This window comes from Ursus maritimus, unplaced genomic scaffold (genome assembly GCF_017311325.1).
Source record: "Ursus maritimus isolate PB19 unplaced genomic scaffold, ASM1731132v1 scaffold_10, whole genome shotgun sequence".
NCBI lineage: Eukaryota > Metazoa > Chordata > Mammalia > Carnivora > Ursidae > Ursus > Ursus maritimus.
The window spans coordinates 3,246,330-3,263,850 of record NW_024423344.1 but is presented as its reverse complement, the minus strand read 5'-3'; the positions used below and the strand labels follow the sequence as shown (position 1 = coordinate 3,263,850).

The window sequence follows — 17,521 nt, the reverse complement described above, 5'->3', positions numbered from 1 at the left end:
ATTTAGTGTTTCCCATAACTTTTAGCCTAACACTCAGAGCCCTTGTTGCTCTGACTTGGGCCTACTTCTCTGTATCGTGCCCTTTGCTTCATTCATACAGAGCAACTTAAAAACCAACTCTTTTGTAATAAAGGTATGTATGTAACAAAGCAGCAATATATCCTTGTTATGAGAAGTACACTTAAATTTTATTTGGAGAAATGTTCTTAAAAATAGTCAAATTTACAAACCTAAAGGCACCCTACGGAATAGAAGATATTTGCAAATGTCCTATCAGATAAAGAGCTAGTATCCAAAATCTATAAAGAGCTTATCAAACTCAGCATCCAGAAAAACAAAAAATCCAGTCAAGAAATGGGCAGAAGGTATGAACAAACATTTCTCCAAAGAAGATATACAAATGGCCAACAGACAACATGGAAAAATGCTCAGCATCACTGGGCATGAGGGAAATACAAATCAAACCCACAATGAAATACTACCTCACTCTGGTCAGAATGGCTAAGATTAATAACTCAGGAAAACAGATGTTGGTAACACAGCGAAAGGGGAACTCTCTTACACTGTTGGTGTGAATGCGCACTCGAGCAGCCACTCTGGAAAACAGTATGGAGGTTCCTCAAAAAGTTAAAAATAGAGCTACCCTATGACCCAGCAATTGGACTACTAGGTATATATCTAGAGGATACAAACAATGAGTCAAAGGGGCACATGCACCCCAATTTTTATAGCAGCAATGTCCACAATAGCCAAACTATGGAAAGAGCCCAGATGTCCATCGACAGATGAATGGATAAAGAAGATGTGGTGTATTTATACAATGAAACATTACTCAGCCATCAAAAAGAGTGAAATCTTGCCATTTGCAATGGCGTGGATGGAACTAGAGTGTATTATGCTAAGCAAAATAAGTCAGTCAGAGAAAAGCAAATACCAGATGATTTCTTATGTGGAATTTTAGAAACAAAGGAACAAACAAAGGATGAACATAAGGAAAGGGAAAGAAAAATAAGAAAATAGGAAGGCAAACCATAAGAGACTCTTAACTATAGGGAATAAACTGAGGGTTGCTGGAGGAGTGGTGGGTGGAGGGTGGGTGGTAGGCATTAAGGAGGGCACTTGAAGTAATGAGCACTGGGTGTTATATTTAACCGATGAGTCACTGAATTCTACTCAAACTAATCATACATTTTATATTAATTAAATCGAATTTAAATTAAATATTTTTTTAAATAGTCCAATTTCTTATGACTTTTTCTCATGGTTATTTTAGCAGGCTGCTTATTTTAGATGAATATGATGTTTGTTGTATTCCTTTTACATTGTAATTTTAGTGAATTTTGGCATCTTCAGAATTAAAAGGTTGCTGAAAATGTGTTTAGGAGTACCATAATATGTCTTTATACTATTAGAACATTATATTATGTTAGAAAACTAAAATTTTGTGGTCAGGCATACTTTTCTTTTTGCCTAATTGGCCAGTGTGCTTAATTAAGTGTATTGTTCTGTTATAATGTTTACCTCGTACATATTATATAATGTCTTAGAACAAATGCTGTTACAATAGCATAGAGGGTGTACAGTGTCTGTCTACTTTACAAATTTTGTTCAGAGTACTTTATTTCGATTCATTTGGTCATACAGAGCTGCATTTTTATTTAGCTGGCCAAACCAAGGCAGGAGACACAGAATTGGATGAAGGATATTCTAAGATTGGCCTTTTTTTTAACCTCACTTGTAGGTATTGCAATGGAAATATAAGAAAGATTGCTAAAAAGCCAGCCCAAACAACAGTGAAGGAGGGGACTGCCCAGATCCTCAGGAGCTACAACATAAATTTCTAGCCGTCTCTCCAAAGACTGGACATAAGCCTGCTATCTACTGCTGTTCTGTTTCTCATAAATCCAAGCTAAATACATTAGGCCAAATTTAGAAAAATTAATATTAAAATATTTCATGAAGTATAAAGTTATCTGTCCACCATCATAACCTCTCTAACCAAAACACTTGTTACTGTCTTCTTAGCTCATTCTATTCCAGCTACACAGCCACCTTGCTTTACCTCACACAACAAATATGCTCCTACCCTAGGGCCTTTGCACTGGATGTTCCCTTTGCCTGAAACACATTCTCCAGATATCTCTTGGCTAATCCCTCCCTGTTTGCTTCAGTTGCCTTAGCAATGAAGAAATGTAATGTCACACCACACACACCCCCACCCATTCATTCTGCTGCCCTTTTAATTGCTCTTACCTTGTTCAGGTTTTTCTCATAGCGCTTACCACAATCTAATGTGTATCCTATCTGATTTACTTATCTTCTAAGTTTATTGCTTATTGTCTGTGTTCCACCCCTAGAATGCCTGTTCCAGGATAGCAGGGATTTTTGTCTCTTGTGCTCAGTGACATAGACCGAATGCCCAGAAAAGTACTTGATACATAGTAGGTATTCATTAACAAGAGTTTGTAGTAGACCTCCAAGAAGAGATGATGAGTAAGCAGTTAGATATACAAGTAAGAAAGTAAACAGAACCAAAAGTGTAAATTTAAGACTTTTCAATAAATTCATGCTATTTAAAGCAAGAGACTTGATGAGACTGCAAAAATGAGTTTAGATAGAAAAAATAAGCAGTAAAAGGAATGAGCCCTGAGGTGTTCTGGCATTTAGAGTTGGAGAGATGAGGGAGAAAGCAGTAAAAGAAACCGAGTAGGGGCAGTTTTAAAAAAGGAAAACCAGTAAAGTAGTGTTACGAAGTGCAGGTAAGTGGTTCATGGAGGAAGGAATAATCAACCATGAAAAGTGTCAATGACAAGTTAAGTAAAACAGGGAGTAAGAATTGACCGTTGAAGGTGGTGTGGGGAAGATGGCAGAGTAGGAAGATATTGAGTTCACCTCTCCCCATAAACAGACCAAGGCTGCAACTACCTGTAGAGTAACTCTGAAAACAACCTGAAGACTAGCAGAATAGCTATCCCACAGCTAAAGACATGACGGGAAAGCCAAATCAAGACAAGTGGTTTGGGGCGGAGACATGATTCAGGGGGAATCAAATCCCCAGCATAGAAAATTACAAGCCAGAAGGATATCAAAGGCACAGAGGTTCACCCTGGGGAAAGACTGGGATTAAGTCCCACATCAGGCACCCCCTCCCTGGGGATCTGCATCAGGAAGGCAAGCCCCCATAACATCTGGCTTTGAAAATCAGCAGAGGTTAACTCCCTGAGACTTCTTCAGCTTTTTGGAATAGTTTGAGTTTGTCTTTTCAGAGAACCAGCTCTTAGTTATATTGATCTTTTCTTAAGTTTCTGTTTCATTTATTTGTCTGATCTTTATCATTTCTTTCCTACCACTAACTCTCACCACTTTTATTCAACATAGTATTAGGAGTGCTAGCCACGGCCGTCAGACAAAAAAAAGAAAGAAAAGGCACCCAAATTGGAAAAGAAGTAGTAAAATTGTCCCTATTTGCAGATGACATGGTACTGTATATGGAAACCGTAAGGACTCCACCAAAAAACTGTTAGAACTAATAAGTGAATTCAGTAAAGTCACAGGATACAAAATTAATATACAGAAATCTGTTGCATTTCTCTTCCCTAATTAAAATTCCAATAGCATTTTTTCACAGAACTAGAACAAATGATCTTAAAATTTGTATGGAACCATGAAAGATCCATAATAGCCAAACAGTCTTGAGAGAACAGCAGAGCTGGAGGTATCACACTCCCAGATTTGAAACTGTACTGCAAAGTCGTAGTAATTGAAACAGTATGGTACTGGTACAAAAATAGATACATAGATCAATGGAACAGAATAGAGAGCCCAGAAATAAACCCACATTTATATCGTCAGTTAATCTATAGCAAAGAAGACGAGATTACAAAATAGGGAAAAGACAGTTTCTTTAATAAATGGTGTTGGGAAATCTGGACAGCTATATGCAAAAGAAAGAAACTGGACCACTATCTTATGCCACATACAAAAATAAAATGGATTGAAGACCTAAATATGAGACCTGAAACCATAAAATTCCTAAAAGAAAACATAAGTGATAAACTTTTGGACATTGGTCTTAGCAATATTGTTTTGGATCTGTCTCAGGCAAAGACCACAAAAGTAATAATAAACAGTTGGGACTACAGCAAGCTAAAAAGCTTTTGCACAGCAAGGACACTGCAACAAAATGAAAAGATAGCCTACTAAGTGGGAAATATATTTGCAAATGATATATCTGATAAGGGGGTAATATCCAGTCTGATTAAAAAAGGGATAGAGGGCCTGAATAGACATTTTTCAAAAAGAAAAAAAAGAAAAAAAAAACACATGGCCAACAAGCACATGTCAAGATGCTGAACATCACTAATCACCAGTGAAATGCAAACCAAAACCACAGTGACATCACTGTACACCTGTCAGAATGGCTAGTATCAAAAAGATAAGAAATGTAAGTACTGGCAAGGATGTGGAATAAAGGGAACCCTTGTGCAGTGTTGGTAGGAATGTAAATTGGTGCAACTGCTATGGAGAATAGTATGGTGGTTCCTCAAAAAATTAAAAATAGAAATGCTATATTATCCAGTAATTTCACTTTTGGGTATCTACCTGAAGAAAATGAAAATACTGATTTGAATAGGTATCTGCACCCCTGTGTTCATTGCAGCATCATTTACAATAGCCGAGATATGGAAGCAACCCAAATGTCCATCAGTGGATAAATGGATAAAGATGCAGTATATCTTGGGACAAATGGTAGCTACACTTGTGAACAAAGCATAATGTATAAACTTGTCAAATCACTGTGTTGTACACCTGAAACTATGTTACATTGCGTGTCGACTATACTCATAGAAAAAAGGGGGAGTAAAGATGTGGTATATCTGTATACCACAATGGAATATTACTCAGCAATTAAAAAAAAATCTTGTCATTTACAACAGCATTGATGGACCTAGAGGGTATTAGGCTAAGTGAAAAAAGAGAAAGACAAGTAAAGTATGATTTCACTTATATGTGGAATCTAAAAACCAAAACAGATGAATAAATAAAACAGAAACAGACTCAAATACAAAAAGCAAGTTGGTGGTTGCCAAAGGGGTGGTGGATTATGGGATGGGTAAATAGATGAGGGGGGATTAGGAGGTACACACTTCCAGTTATCAAATAAATAGGTCAGGGGAATGTAAAGCACAGCATAGGGAATAGTCAGTAATACTGTAATAACTTTGTATGGTGATAGATGGTAGCTACACTTGTGGTGAACATAATGTATGTTAAATGTTGAATCACTGTGTTGTACACCTGACACTAATATAATATTGTTTGCCAACTGCACTTCAGTTAAAAACAAAAAATTAAATGAATGGATTGACCACTGGATTTGGCATCATGTGGGTTTATTGGTGACTTTCATAGGAACAGTTTTGGTGGGGTGGTGTAAGAAAAGAAAGCCTAACTAAAGTCGTTTTTAATGGAAATGGGAAAAGAGAAAATGGAAGAAACAAAAATAGACACTGAGGGGTTTGACATAAAAGAAAGGAGAAAGTTGAAGCAGTAGATGAAAGTGGAAGTGAGAGCAAGAGAGGATTTTTTTTAAGACAGGAGAAACAGTTGTATATGTGTGGACAGATGAGAGGAAAACTTGACAGTGCAGGAAAGAGAGAGAATTTCTAGGACAAAGTCCTAGAGAAGCCAAGAGAGGAGAGAGACTAATAACACAGTGGAAACATGGCATTAGGAAAGGCATACTACATGGTGGGAGCTTGTAGAAGTTATGTTTTTGTTTCTCAGTCAATTAAGAATCCAGCTGATCAGCTGACAATGAAGAACAGGTTGGGGTATTGGAGTTTTGCCAAGTAGTCTTCTAAAACAGTAAGGTTTGATTGTAAGGATTGAGAAGTGTAACATGATCACCAGTAACCTTATTATAATCCCAGTTGGGGTCATTACTGGTGAATTTAAAATGAATCTAATCAACTGATTGTGGTTACTTTTCTCCATGTTCAGCTGTACAGTGTTGGGATGGAGAAGGCAGAGAGCTGGATCTAACAAGGGTTGGGGTCAGCCAAGAGCATATAACAAAGGGAAATAGAAGTAAGGGACTGATTATAATGTTGGCCATCGAAGCTCACTGGGTGGGAAATTACAACATAAGGAGGCAAGGAATAATGAAAAGATGGTGGCATCAAATATATGGTAGGACCCAGTGGGATCAAGGGATGGTTGGAGTCGGCATACAAAAATGAGGGAAAAAAGAACAGTGGTATTATTATGTGGCATAGTTGATAGTACAGGTCCTGGAATAGCACAGAAACTGAGTTTGGACGCTGACTCTGCCACTTAGTAGTAATGTGTCTGTGGGCAGTTATTTAAACTCTTCAAGCCTAGATTTCTTCATCAGTGAAATGGGAATGCTATTAGTACCTACCTCAAAGTGTAAAGATTCAGTAATGTAATACAAGTAGAGCACTGAGTTCCTGGCATATAGGGAGCTCTGAAATTTTAGCTACTTCATAAAATTGTTATTCTTAGGGAAAGTACAAAAATATTGGCAGTCGTTATATCTGAATTCTCGAATTATGAGTGATTTTTAATTCTTTAATTCTTTTCTGTATCTTTTAAAGATTTTACAATAAGCATTATTCCCAAAATTGGTCCCCCACCCCATTTGTGTTTTTATTTGTATCTCAGCTTAAGTTTCAATGGTTAAAAACTGAAAACCAAACATTAATGAATTTATGTAGCTTTGGAAAACCAGAAGTGTCTGGGCTGAGATAATAGAGTGATCTTTACCTTAAGAACTCTTTCTTAAGACAGAGAAAGCAGATGTTTGTAGCTCCTGTTTATGCCGCTACACTTCATAATCATTATTGGTAATAATAAAACTTAGTGCTACCATTACCCCATAAAAAATATCTGTTCCACCACTTGTTGGACTTTGATTTTAGCTCGATTCTTGAAAAGTGTTTTCCCACAACCAGGAGCTCTCTTATAATATAAATCCCCTTAAGAATGAAGTCACAGCTTAACCCTCTGTTACTAAAAGACAAGTGCAAGCAAAAACATGTCACAGAAGAGATGTAGGAGTGTCGGAAGAGAGGAATAAGGCCAGTAAAAAGATACCACGGGAATTTTGCCCCATGCTGGTCCTGACTGTTCCTTAATTCTATATCTTGCATGCCTGCGTTTATACTTAAAACATAGGTTTTAAGCAAATAAATAAATAAGCCAAATTCAGTTTAACCTGTTGGCATTAATAGTTTATTCTGAAAAGTAATTAAGATGACCATAGAATCTATTATGGTGCCTGTACCAAAGTTGTTTATGTTAGCCCATGTCTTGTGGATTTATCTTGGACTTTTGGAATTCCACAAATGAATCTTAAATTTTAAAATGGTTGCAGTTAAAATACATAGTTCTTATCTTTGCCACTATTATAGCTGTTGATTTGGGGCTAGTCTCCAAGTCTCTCTGAGAATGTTTCCAGCTCTGTAAAATTAGGTATAATTTCATTCTTTCTAATCAAATGTGGTAGCAAAGAATTTTATAAGCTTGCTGGATAGTAAATTCACCTGGAGCACTTGTTAAAAATCTGAAGTTCTGTTCCTGCCTCCCCTGATGATGTTGGTTCCGAAGGTTTGAGACAGGACCCTGGGATCAATCAATAACACCCTCTCCCTCCTTCTTTGTTATATTCCTAATCTACTTTCTGTCTCTATGAATTTGCCTATTCTAGATACCGCATGAGTGGAATCATACAGTATTTGTCCTTTTGTGTCTGACTTCTTTCAGTTAGCGTAATATTCTCAAGGTTCATTATGTTATAGCATATATTACTTCATTTTTTTAATGGCTGAGTATATTCTATTTTATGGATATGACATTCTTTTTTCATTCATCAGTTGATGGTTGTTTCTACTTTTTGGTTATTATAGATAACCAAACACTTCCCTGAACATCCATATACAGGTTTTTTGTGTGTACATAATGTTTTCACTTTTCTTGGGTGTATACCTAAGAGTGGAATACTAGGTCATATGGTAATTCTGTTTAACTTTTTGAGGAATTGCCACTGTTTTCCAGAGAAGCTGCACCATTTTTATATGAGGGTATGAGGGTTCTACTTTCTCTACATCCTCCTCTAAACTTGTCATTTTCTGATTTTTTTTTAAATATTTTATTTATTTATTTGACAGAGTTAGAGACAGCCAGTGAGAGAGGGAACACAAGCAGGGGGAGTGGGAGAGGAAGAAGCAGGCTCATCGCGGAGGAGCCTGATGTGGGGCTCGATCCCATAACGCCGGGATCACGCCCTGAGCCGAAGGCAGGCGCTTAACCGCTGTGCCACCCAGGTGCCCCTGATTTTTGTTTTTTATTATAGCCACCCTAGTGAGTGTCAAGTGTTACCTTGTAGTTTTCATATGCATTTTCCTAATGAATGATATTAAGCATCTATTTGTGTGCACGTGGGACACTTGAATGTCTTCTTTGTAAAAATTTTTCCCCCAAAATTCGTATTTTTTACCCATTTTTACTTGGCTTATTTAGCTTTTTAGTGTTGAGTTGTAGGAGTTCTTTATAAATTCTGAATACTAGACGATTATCAGATAAATGACTTGCAGAAATGTTCTCCCATTCTGTGTGTTAACTTTTCCCTTTTTTGATAGTCTTCTTTAAATACACAAAAGTTTTAAATTTGATAAAGTCCAGTTTGTCCATTTTTCCCTTTGGTTGCTTATGCTGTGATGTCATATAGAATAAACTGTAAGCTCACTATAATTATAGTTCATGAAGATTTTCACCTGTTTTAAAAGTTTTATAGTTTAGTTCTTATATTTAGATCTATGATACGTTTCAAGTTAATTTTTGTATATGGTAAGAGGTAGGGGTCCAATTTCATTCTTTTTCATTTGGATATCCATCCAAGTTGTCCCAGTACCATTTGTTGAAAAGACTGTTTCCCTAAAGAAGTCTTTGCACCATCTTCTTTCTTTCTCAGAGGAAAAATTGGGGATGATTTTACTGAAATATTTTATCTAGTTTTTTAAATGCTATTGTGTGACTAAGAAGAGTTCTATGTAGTTGTTTCTATAAATTTTCTTAAAGAGATAATAGGGTTTAGGCTTAATTACATCTCCCCACTAATAAACCTTACATTTTATTTTTTTTAAGTTTTTTTATATATTTATTCATTTTTAAGTAATCTCTACACCCATCTGGGGCTCGAACTCATGACCCCAAGATCAGGAGTTACACATTCTTCTAACTGAGCCAGCCAAACGCCCCAAAACTTACATTTTTTTAAGATTTTATTTATTTATTTGAGAGAGAGAGAAAGAGCACAGAGGGAGAGGGAGAAGGAGACTCTCTGCTGAGCAGGGAGCCCAACATGTGGCTCAATCCCAGGAGCCTGAGATCATGACCTGAGCCAAAGGTAGCCGCTTAACTGACTGAGCCACCCAGGTGCCCCCAAAACGTACATTTTTAAAAAACATCTTGGTTTGTTTTATGCCTTTTAAATTGACTATAGCTTATGCTTAATTTCAGTTTTACTAGTTGTGTTTGAAGTAGGTTCTTCACAGCACAGTTGATCCTTGAACAATGCAGGGGTTAGGGGTGCCAACCCCCCATGTAGTCAAAAATCCATATATAACTTTTGACTCCCCAGTAACGTAATTACTAATAGCCTTACTGATAACATAAATAGTCAACACCTATTTTGTATGTTATACGTATTTTATACTGTATTATGATAAAGTAAGCTAGAGAAAAAATGTTATTAAGAAAATCATAAGGAAGAGAAGATACATTTACAGTACTATATGTATTATTGAAAAAACCCATGTATTAAGTGGACTCATGCAGTTCAAACCTGTGTGCATTCATTGTTGGGGCACCTGAGATAGTGCCCTGTCTCACATAGCCCATTGTGATTTCAAGATATTCCAGATTTCCTTTAGTTTTAAGTTTATGCTTCAAATTTCTTGTATTGAAAGATAGGTCTTTGACAAGGATGTGGTGAAATTGAAATCCTCACACATTACTTATGGGAATGTAAACTGGTACAGCCACTTTGGGAAACAATTCAGCATTTCCTCAAAATGTTAAACATAGAAGTACCAATATGACCCAGCATTTCCACTCCTAGGTGTACCGTCCAAGAGAAATAAAAACATAACTCCACACAAAAACTTGCACGTGAATGTTCATAGCAACATTATTCACAATAGCCAACAAACAGAAACAACCCAAATGTCCACCAACAGATGAATGGATCAACGAAATATGGTAGATTCACACAATGAAATATTATCCGGCTCTAAATGAAGTACTGATACATGCTACAACATGCATCAACCTTGAGAACATTATGCTAAATGAAAGAAGCCAGTCACAAATGTGACTGACTGTATGATTCCATTTATATGAAATGTCTAGAATAGGCAGATCTATAGAGACAGAAAGTAAATTAGCAGTTGCCTAGGAATAGGGGAAGAGTGACTGTTAATGGGTTTTCATTCTTTTTGGGGTGATGACATGTTCTGAAATTAGGTTGTAGCGATAATTGTACAAATCTGAATATACAAAAAACTATTGAACTATACAACTTAATGGATGGCTTTTATGGTATATGAAATATATCATAAATCTGTCATAATAAAGCTATACAAAATGCATGTATAAAAAATACCAACTCTTGTACCCAATTGAAAATATTGGTTTTAAAATTATACTTTAGGAAACATAAATGGAGACACTAAAATAATAAAAACATGATACATGCTTTTCTAATATCAGAGACCTTCTTGTGGGTCTAAGCAAGTGTGTAAACCAAAACAGTCATCTAGTGTAATTTTAATAGAAAAGTGAACTGATTTATAAGAGGTAGCTTTATATATATATATATGTATGTATATATATATATATATATATATATAATTAAAAAGTTTTAAAAGCACAGATTGATGATAAACTCATTTTCCAAAAAACGGTTGCTGTGTTAGGCCTCTAGGACTCACTAAGAAGTCTTATTCCCATTCCTCCAGTTAAACATGAAGTCAGTACCTGAGTAGACCAGGGCTGTAAGTATAACTGCTCTCATAGCGTTGGAACACTATACAAAAGTATCAAATTTTCCAGTCGGTCCTTCTACACCATTAAACATGTCTAGGGGCTTTCTTAGAAACACACACTTAAGATGGAGCCCAATAAGAATTCCCTTAGTTGTCAAACTGCATCATGGCAAATAACTTAAGACTTCCATGCCCCCTGGCTCATCACCAACCCACCCCCAACTGGGGAGTATGCATTTTCCTGTGTGAGAGGAACAGGTTTAAAACCCAGAGGCACTGTGTTGGGCATTGGGATATAGTGGTGAATAAAGCAGATGTTGTTGTATTAGTAGAATTTACAATCTAGTATAAGAGTGGGTAATAGATGGTCTTCAGTGTGGTAAAGTTTCAGTGGAGAGGTCAGTAAGGGCTGGAGTAATCAAGACTTAACTGAGGTATGAGAAGAATGGATAGAATTTCCTTTGGTGAAGAACACAAGATCATATTGCACATGAGGTGGTAAATCAGTTAAGGTGCTGTGGCAGATTGTATTTCCAAAAATGGCTGCAGTACTATTTCTGGTCCTATATACTCTTCCACAATTTTGCTAGCAAGAGGTAGAGCCTGTGTCTCCTCCCCTTGAAACTTTGTAACTGCTCCTATTCACAGGACATGCCTGGAAATGACACTATAGCACTATTGAGGCTAGGTCCTAAAAGGCTATATGGACATAAAGCCAGTTGCTAATATCATTTTTAATGGTAAAAGATTGACTGCTTTGCCCCCAAAATCAAGAACTAGGCAAGGCTCTCCATTCTTACCACTTACATTCAACACTGTACTGGAAGTCCTAGCCAGTGCCAAAAGGCAAGAAAAAAAATGAGGCCTATAGATTTAAAAGGAAGAGTAAAGCTATATTTGGTCAGAGACATGTTATCTATGTAGAAAACCCCAAAGCATCTACAAATAATAGAACTACTAAAATGAGTTATCAGGGCCAGGTTATTGCATCTCTATATGAAAATCAGTTTTTTTCTTTATATTGGCAGTCTCTGATGTGTCATGCTAAGTTTCTTACACTTTCTCCTACATGTTCTAGCAAACTGCCTGATCACCTCAAAGAGAAAATAGAAGTCTTTAGATAGCAATTACCTCAGCTTCCTGCCACCAAAATTACCACTTGCCCTCTCCCTCCTCATCACAACAGAAGTGACTGACAAGCCCTACTCTCTGTTCCTAGAGTGTTCCAACTCTCCCTGTCTTAGTACTGCACATGCTGTTCCCAGAATGCTTTTTAACCCTACTTCTCTGAGCTAATTCATGCTAACTCTTCAGATGTTCACTTCAGCATCTCTTATTTGGAGAAGCTTTCCCTATCTTCGCATCTCCCCATTATTTAGTTTCTTAGCTGCTGTATTTCCCCCTTTATATCAGCTCTTAAACTGTAATTAATTTGTTGTGTATAATGTTATTATTTCATAATACTTGAGGTTGCAAAAAAAGAGTCACTTTTTTTCCCTTCAAAAATAATTTAAATTTATTTAAAGAGCAGTTCAGCAAAGTTGACAAGTAGGCCACTTTCATACATTTTAGGAGATCACTATTTGTCTCCCTCTAGAAGAAATACCAACCAGAGGATATCTCTTGCTCTCACTATTTAAATATTCCAGCAGAAATAAGCAAGCCGCATGCTTTGTTTTTTTTTTTTTTTAAAGATTTTATTTATTCGACAGAGAGAGAGACAACCAGCGAGAGAGGGAACACAAGCAGGGGGAGTGGGAGAGGAAGAAGCAGGCTCATAGCAGAGGAGCCTGATGTGGGGCTCGATCCTGGAACGCCGGGATCACGCCCTGAGCCGAAGGCAGACGCTTAACCGCTGTGCCACCCAGGCGCCCCAAGCCACATGCTTTGTTGAAGGAAAATAGCACCATTTAATTTGCCCTCCTTTTTTTTTCCTCCAGTTATCACTTTTATTAGTGATATGAGGAAGTTTGTTTTGCTAATGTGTCATTTTCTCCCTCAGTTTCCATAATAGCCATGACTGAATTCAAGCAATTATTGGAGTAACTAGTTCTCTTATACTAATTCTAACATTGATGCCAAGTTGTTCCATATATTCATGCAGAAGATATAAAATGATGGCAGTGTCTCTGTTGTCTAATTGTTATGTATCAAAAGTCCACTTACCTCCAGCAAAATGAAATTGAATTACATACCATTAATAATATTTTTATAGTTGGAATCATCAAATAACTTTATTTTGGGTAAAGATTTATTTGACCTGTAACAATACTTAATATGTTTAATGCAGTTTTACTTATTTTAAGTATTAAAATGGCTGTTTGCCTGTAACAAGATGTGCTTTTTCCTGATTTTTACTTCAGAAATCCTCTGTAAACAGTGAAAGCCACATGGTGGAATCTCTACAAGAGGTGGAGACCTTTAAAAAACATTCTTCCTGAGCCAGAATTCCATTGTAGTGCTTCATAGATCTTCAAGATCTGTGCCTTCCCCTGCCAAGAAAAGCCACAATGTATTTTCCATTCTTCATGCTCATATAATAAAACATTACAGCCTCAACTCTAGCTCTACCTTTTTTCTGTTAAGTTTTTCTCCCATTCTGTCATTTCTATATATGAGTACATGAATATATATGAAATAGCTATGCATATAAAAAGACTGGATGATTTTTTATGTGTGTGAAAGTAGAAATAACCTAAGAAAGAAAAGCAGGAGTTTTTCCCTCCCTCCAAAAAAAAAAAAAAAAAAAAAAAAAAAAGACAGACCAAACAAACAGACAAAAAAAATTTAGTTTAGGTACAGATGGGTTTCATTCTTAAATAGCAAAATGTGGCCAAAAATATTTGGGTATATTTAATATGTCCTGATGTTGTAATTATTGTCAGAAGAGCAAAGGTCATGGCTGATCACACCACAGATCAGACCATGGACCTCTTACTTTGATCTGTGGTCTCCTTGGTACAGTTCATGAACCAGTGGTATACAAGTAGGCACACCTGGGTGAGACATCCCGTACCCTAGTGTTCTGGATTTGAAACACTACAACCCCTTCTGCTACTCAAGGAAAAGTTTATTAACTTAGGAGAAAGAGGAAACAAGAGAAATTAGATGTTCACCCCTGGTAACTCCTTTTTTTTTTTTTCAATTTGATATATAATTAGATTGTTTTATTTTGTGTTCAATTCATAGTAATTTTTTTAATAATAATTTTTTATTATGTTATGTTAGTCACCATACAGTACATCCTTAGTTTTTGATGTAGTGTTCCATGATTCATTGTTTGCATATAACACCCAGTGCACCATGCAATATGTGCCCTCCTTAATACCCATCACCAGCCTATCCTATATTGCATATAACACCCCCCACCCTCCTCCCCTCTGAAGCCCTCAGTTTGTTTCCCAGAGTCCGTAGTCTCTCGTGGTTCATTCCCCCTTCTGTTTATCCCCCCTTCATTCTTCCCTTCCTTCTCCTCCCGATCTTCCTGCTATTTCTTATGTTCCATAAATGAGTGAAAACATATGGTAATTGTCTTTCTCTGCTTGACTTATTTCACTTAGCATAATCTCCTCCAGTCCCATCCATGTTGCTGCAAATGTTGGATAATCTTTCTTTCTGATGGCTGAGTAATATTTTTTTTATCTTAAAATGAATTTTGTATAAGAGAATGACCTCTTTTTGTCAGCTAAAATAATTTATTTTCTAATTATTGATTCCATCCTGAAAAAATATTTTTTTACAAGAGAAGCTCATTACGTACACAGTCTCTCCATTTTTGATAATCAAATATGTATTCAGGTACCAAGCAGAACTTGTAATCAACATGAAATAACCAGTGTTACCTCTATAATCATCTCTTGCCTAATCATTCAGTTCTGTGAAGTTTCCTGAAGTGTTGCAGTGGTTCCCAATTACTACTTTAATGGAACTGAAGGCATCTAATACCTGTTTCTAAAAAATCTGGATGAAAAGAAAAATCCCCCAGTGCCCATATTGTGACCTAATTCCTCTTGCCCATCAGTCAGTCTTATTTGTTTTATTTATAAGATGAGGATAATAAATTATTAGCCACTTAAAGGCAGGGGTCTAAGAAGACATTCTGGAATCCTTTCTAATTTTATTCAGTTATTCAGCAGATAGTAAATGCTAATCACTGGGCTACATAAAAGGAAGGACAGATATGGAATCTGGCTCAATAGGGTTTTACAATTTCATTCTTACATGTGATTCTGGTGTTATATTATCAATTAATTCATGACTTTATTGTATTTTATTCATATAGTATTGAATTTTACTGTCTTAAGTATTTGGCATCAAGACTTCTAGCTGCAGGGAATCAAATGCTAACCTTCTTTCCTCACTCAGTTTCAAGTAGAAGGATTTTTTAAGCACAAAGATTTTTAAAAGACCAAAAAGAGATCTAGATACGAAGCAAATATAAGACCCCTTAGAAATAATCTTATTACTTATTGTCCATATTGTCACCTTCAAGATGTCAGTTATCACTTCCTAGAATACTTTTTTCATTTGGGTACAAGGATTAATCTCTCTGGGGAGTAACCTTAATTGTCTAAAAATAAAAGTACCTCTGGTAATGAATAATTTGAACATGACTTGAAGAAAAGCAATTTAAGGTATGTGAATCATGATCAATTTCTTTTTTTTTTAATAGAATACACAAAGGTAAATAAAATATATCTATTACATAGTTTTCTGGCGTTTGTTACTAGCATTGTATAACCGCATGTTTCTGTATACACATTCACATAAGCCCCTAGGTTTGTAATTTAGCTGATAACTGTTGTCTACGTGATGATCTAAGGCTCTATTAGCACCTAACATTAGAATCTAGGGTTCTTTATCATTGGTGACACATAGTTTAAAATTATCCCAAAAATAGTAACACCGAAATTTATAAACATGGGCATAGATGTCTCTAAAAATGATAGTCATATTCGCAACTACTGTTTCCATTAATAATGCAAAACTAAAATCTTGACAGTTTATTAACAGCAAATGATAGAATTTGTGCCCAGTAGATTTACAGTCCAAATTAAGCATCCTAAAGTACAGAAAAGGCACATCTAAAAGTATTCATTTTTTTTAACCTGTCACCTGAACTTTCAGAGACCATGTAATTGTGCTGAAGGAACTTCATAGACAAGATAATCTTGAGAGCAGAAAGGGAAGTTTGTGATGCATATGGCTTATGTAAGAAACAACATAAAACATTTTTCAGTATTCTAGATGTGTAAATGACTTGAGGCTATCATCAGAATAAATCTCAACAAAAGAAGCAACTGAATGCTTTAGAATTATAGTGGGCAAGAGGAAAATGATGTAAAAATAAAGAGGATGGCTAAACACCTGAAAGAATTATGAATCCCTGTTATCCAATAGGAAATTATTAAAAATAACATTAGAATGGATAGTCATGTTGGCATGTTGGGTAGACTTTTAAATTTACTAGAGGGCTGTAAACTTAAGAGAACTTTTCAGGGTTCAAAAACGTAGCTTCCTAAAAGATGAATGTGTATTTTTTAATCAGTGAAAGCAACAAGATTTTTTAAATCATATTTGACAGTTTATTTATGATGCAGACAACTAAGAGAAGTCAAAAATGGTGATAAGATAAAGTAGGGGGAGTGAAATTGAAAAGTAGGTCTTATAAAAACCCATAGCGTCTTTGTGTTGACCTAGAATTCTCTGGCTCTTAACTCTAAAGATATTAGCTAAATTGCCAAAGTTTTATTTTCTTATAAGTATTTAGTTGTTTGTTTTGTTTTTTAAATGATTTTCTTTCTTTGTGGAAGTTGAGTTTTACCAACGAATATGGGTACTAAATAATGTTTCTTCTTTGCTGTAGGTAAAACTTCAGTGAAGAAGCTGACAAAAAAGGTAAGCAGTGTGTGTGGGAGAGAATTCTTTCTTCCTTTCTTTTTGTTCTTTTTGGTGACATAGAAAATGAACTTTTATAAATTAAATTTAAAGATTTTAATATGTATTCAAAGGATATCGAGGATATACTGGCAGGAATCCACCCAGCTCGTTGTGGATCAACCTTTTTTAGAGACCTTGGCGATAAAGGTAATTTTGATTTGTTGTTAAATTTCTGTTTACTTGTTTTATTTAACCAGGGTATTGTTAAGGAATTGTCGTGAGGTCTGTAACCATATAGTAGAAAATATACAGTAGAGAGCCAATGTAGAAAATGTTTTAATGCTATGTTCTTTAATAGATGTTTTTAAATCATAATAAAATACTCATTAAGTAAGAAATAACTTTCTCAAACTCTCTGAGAGATTACAACTTAATTATTAAAACACCAATTTTAATTAAAGCCTAGGGAGGAGGAATGTGGCAAGAGAAGGCCTCAGAGAGATCCAGAGGAACGCCAACACTTAAGGGAGTAGAAGAGGAAGCAGTGTTCATGAAAGAGACTAGGGCAGAGT

The 17,521-nt window shown here is 35.8% G+C and overlaps 1 protein-coding gene across 2 annotated transcripts in view; it reads left to right on the top strand.

Annotated features, from left to right (window-relative positions):
• Positions 1 to 17,521, top strand: part of MICU2 (mitochondrial calcium uptake 2) — a 212,795-nt gene that overhangs the window by 64,764 nt on the left and 130,510 nt on the right. For both annotated transcript variants that reach the window (XM_008692135.2, XM_040621386.1), the window contains exons 3-4: positions 16,936 to 16,967; positions 17,081 to 17,156. In XM_008692135.2, coding sequence (XP_008690357.2) covers positions 16,936 to 16,967; positions 17,081 to 17,156 — 108 coding nt within the window. The remainder of the gene's footprint in view (positions 1 to 16,935; positions 16,968 to 17,080; positions 17,157 to 17,521) is intronic.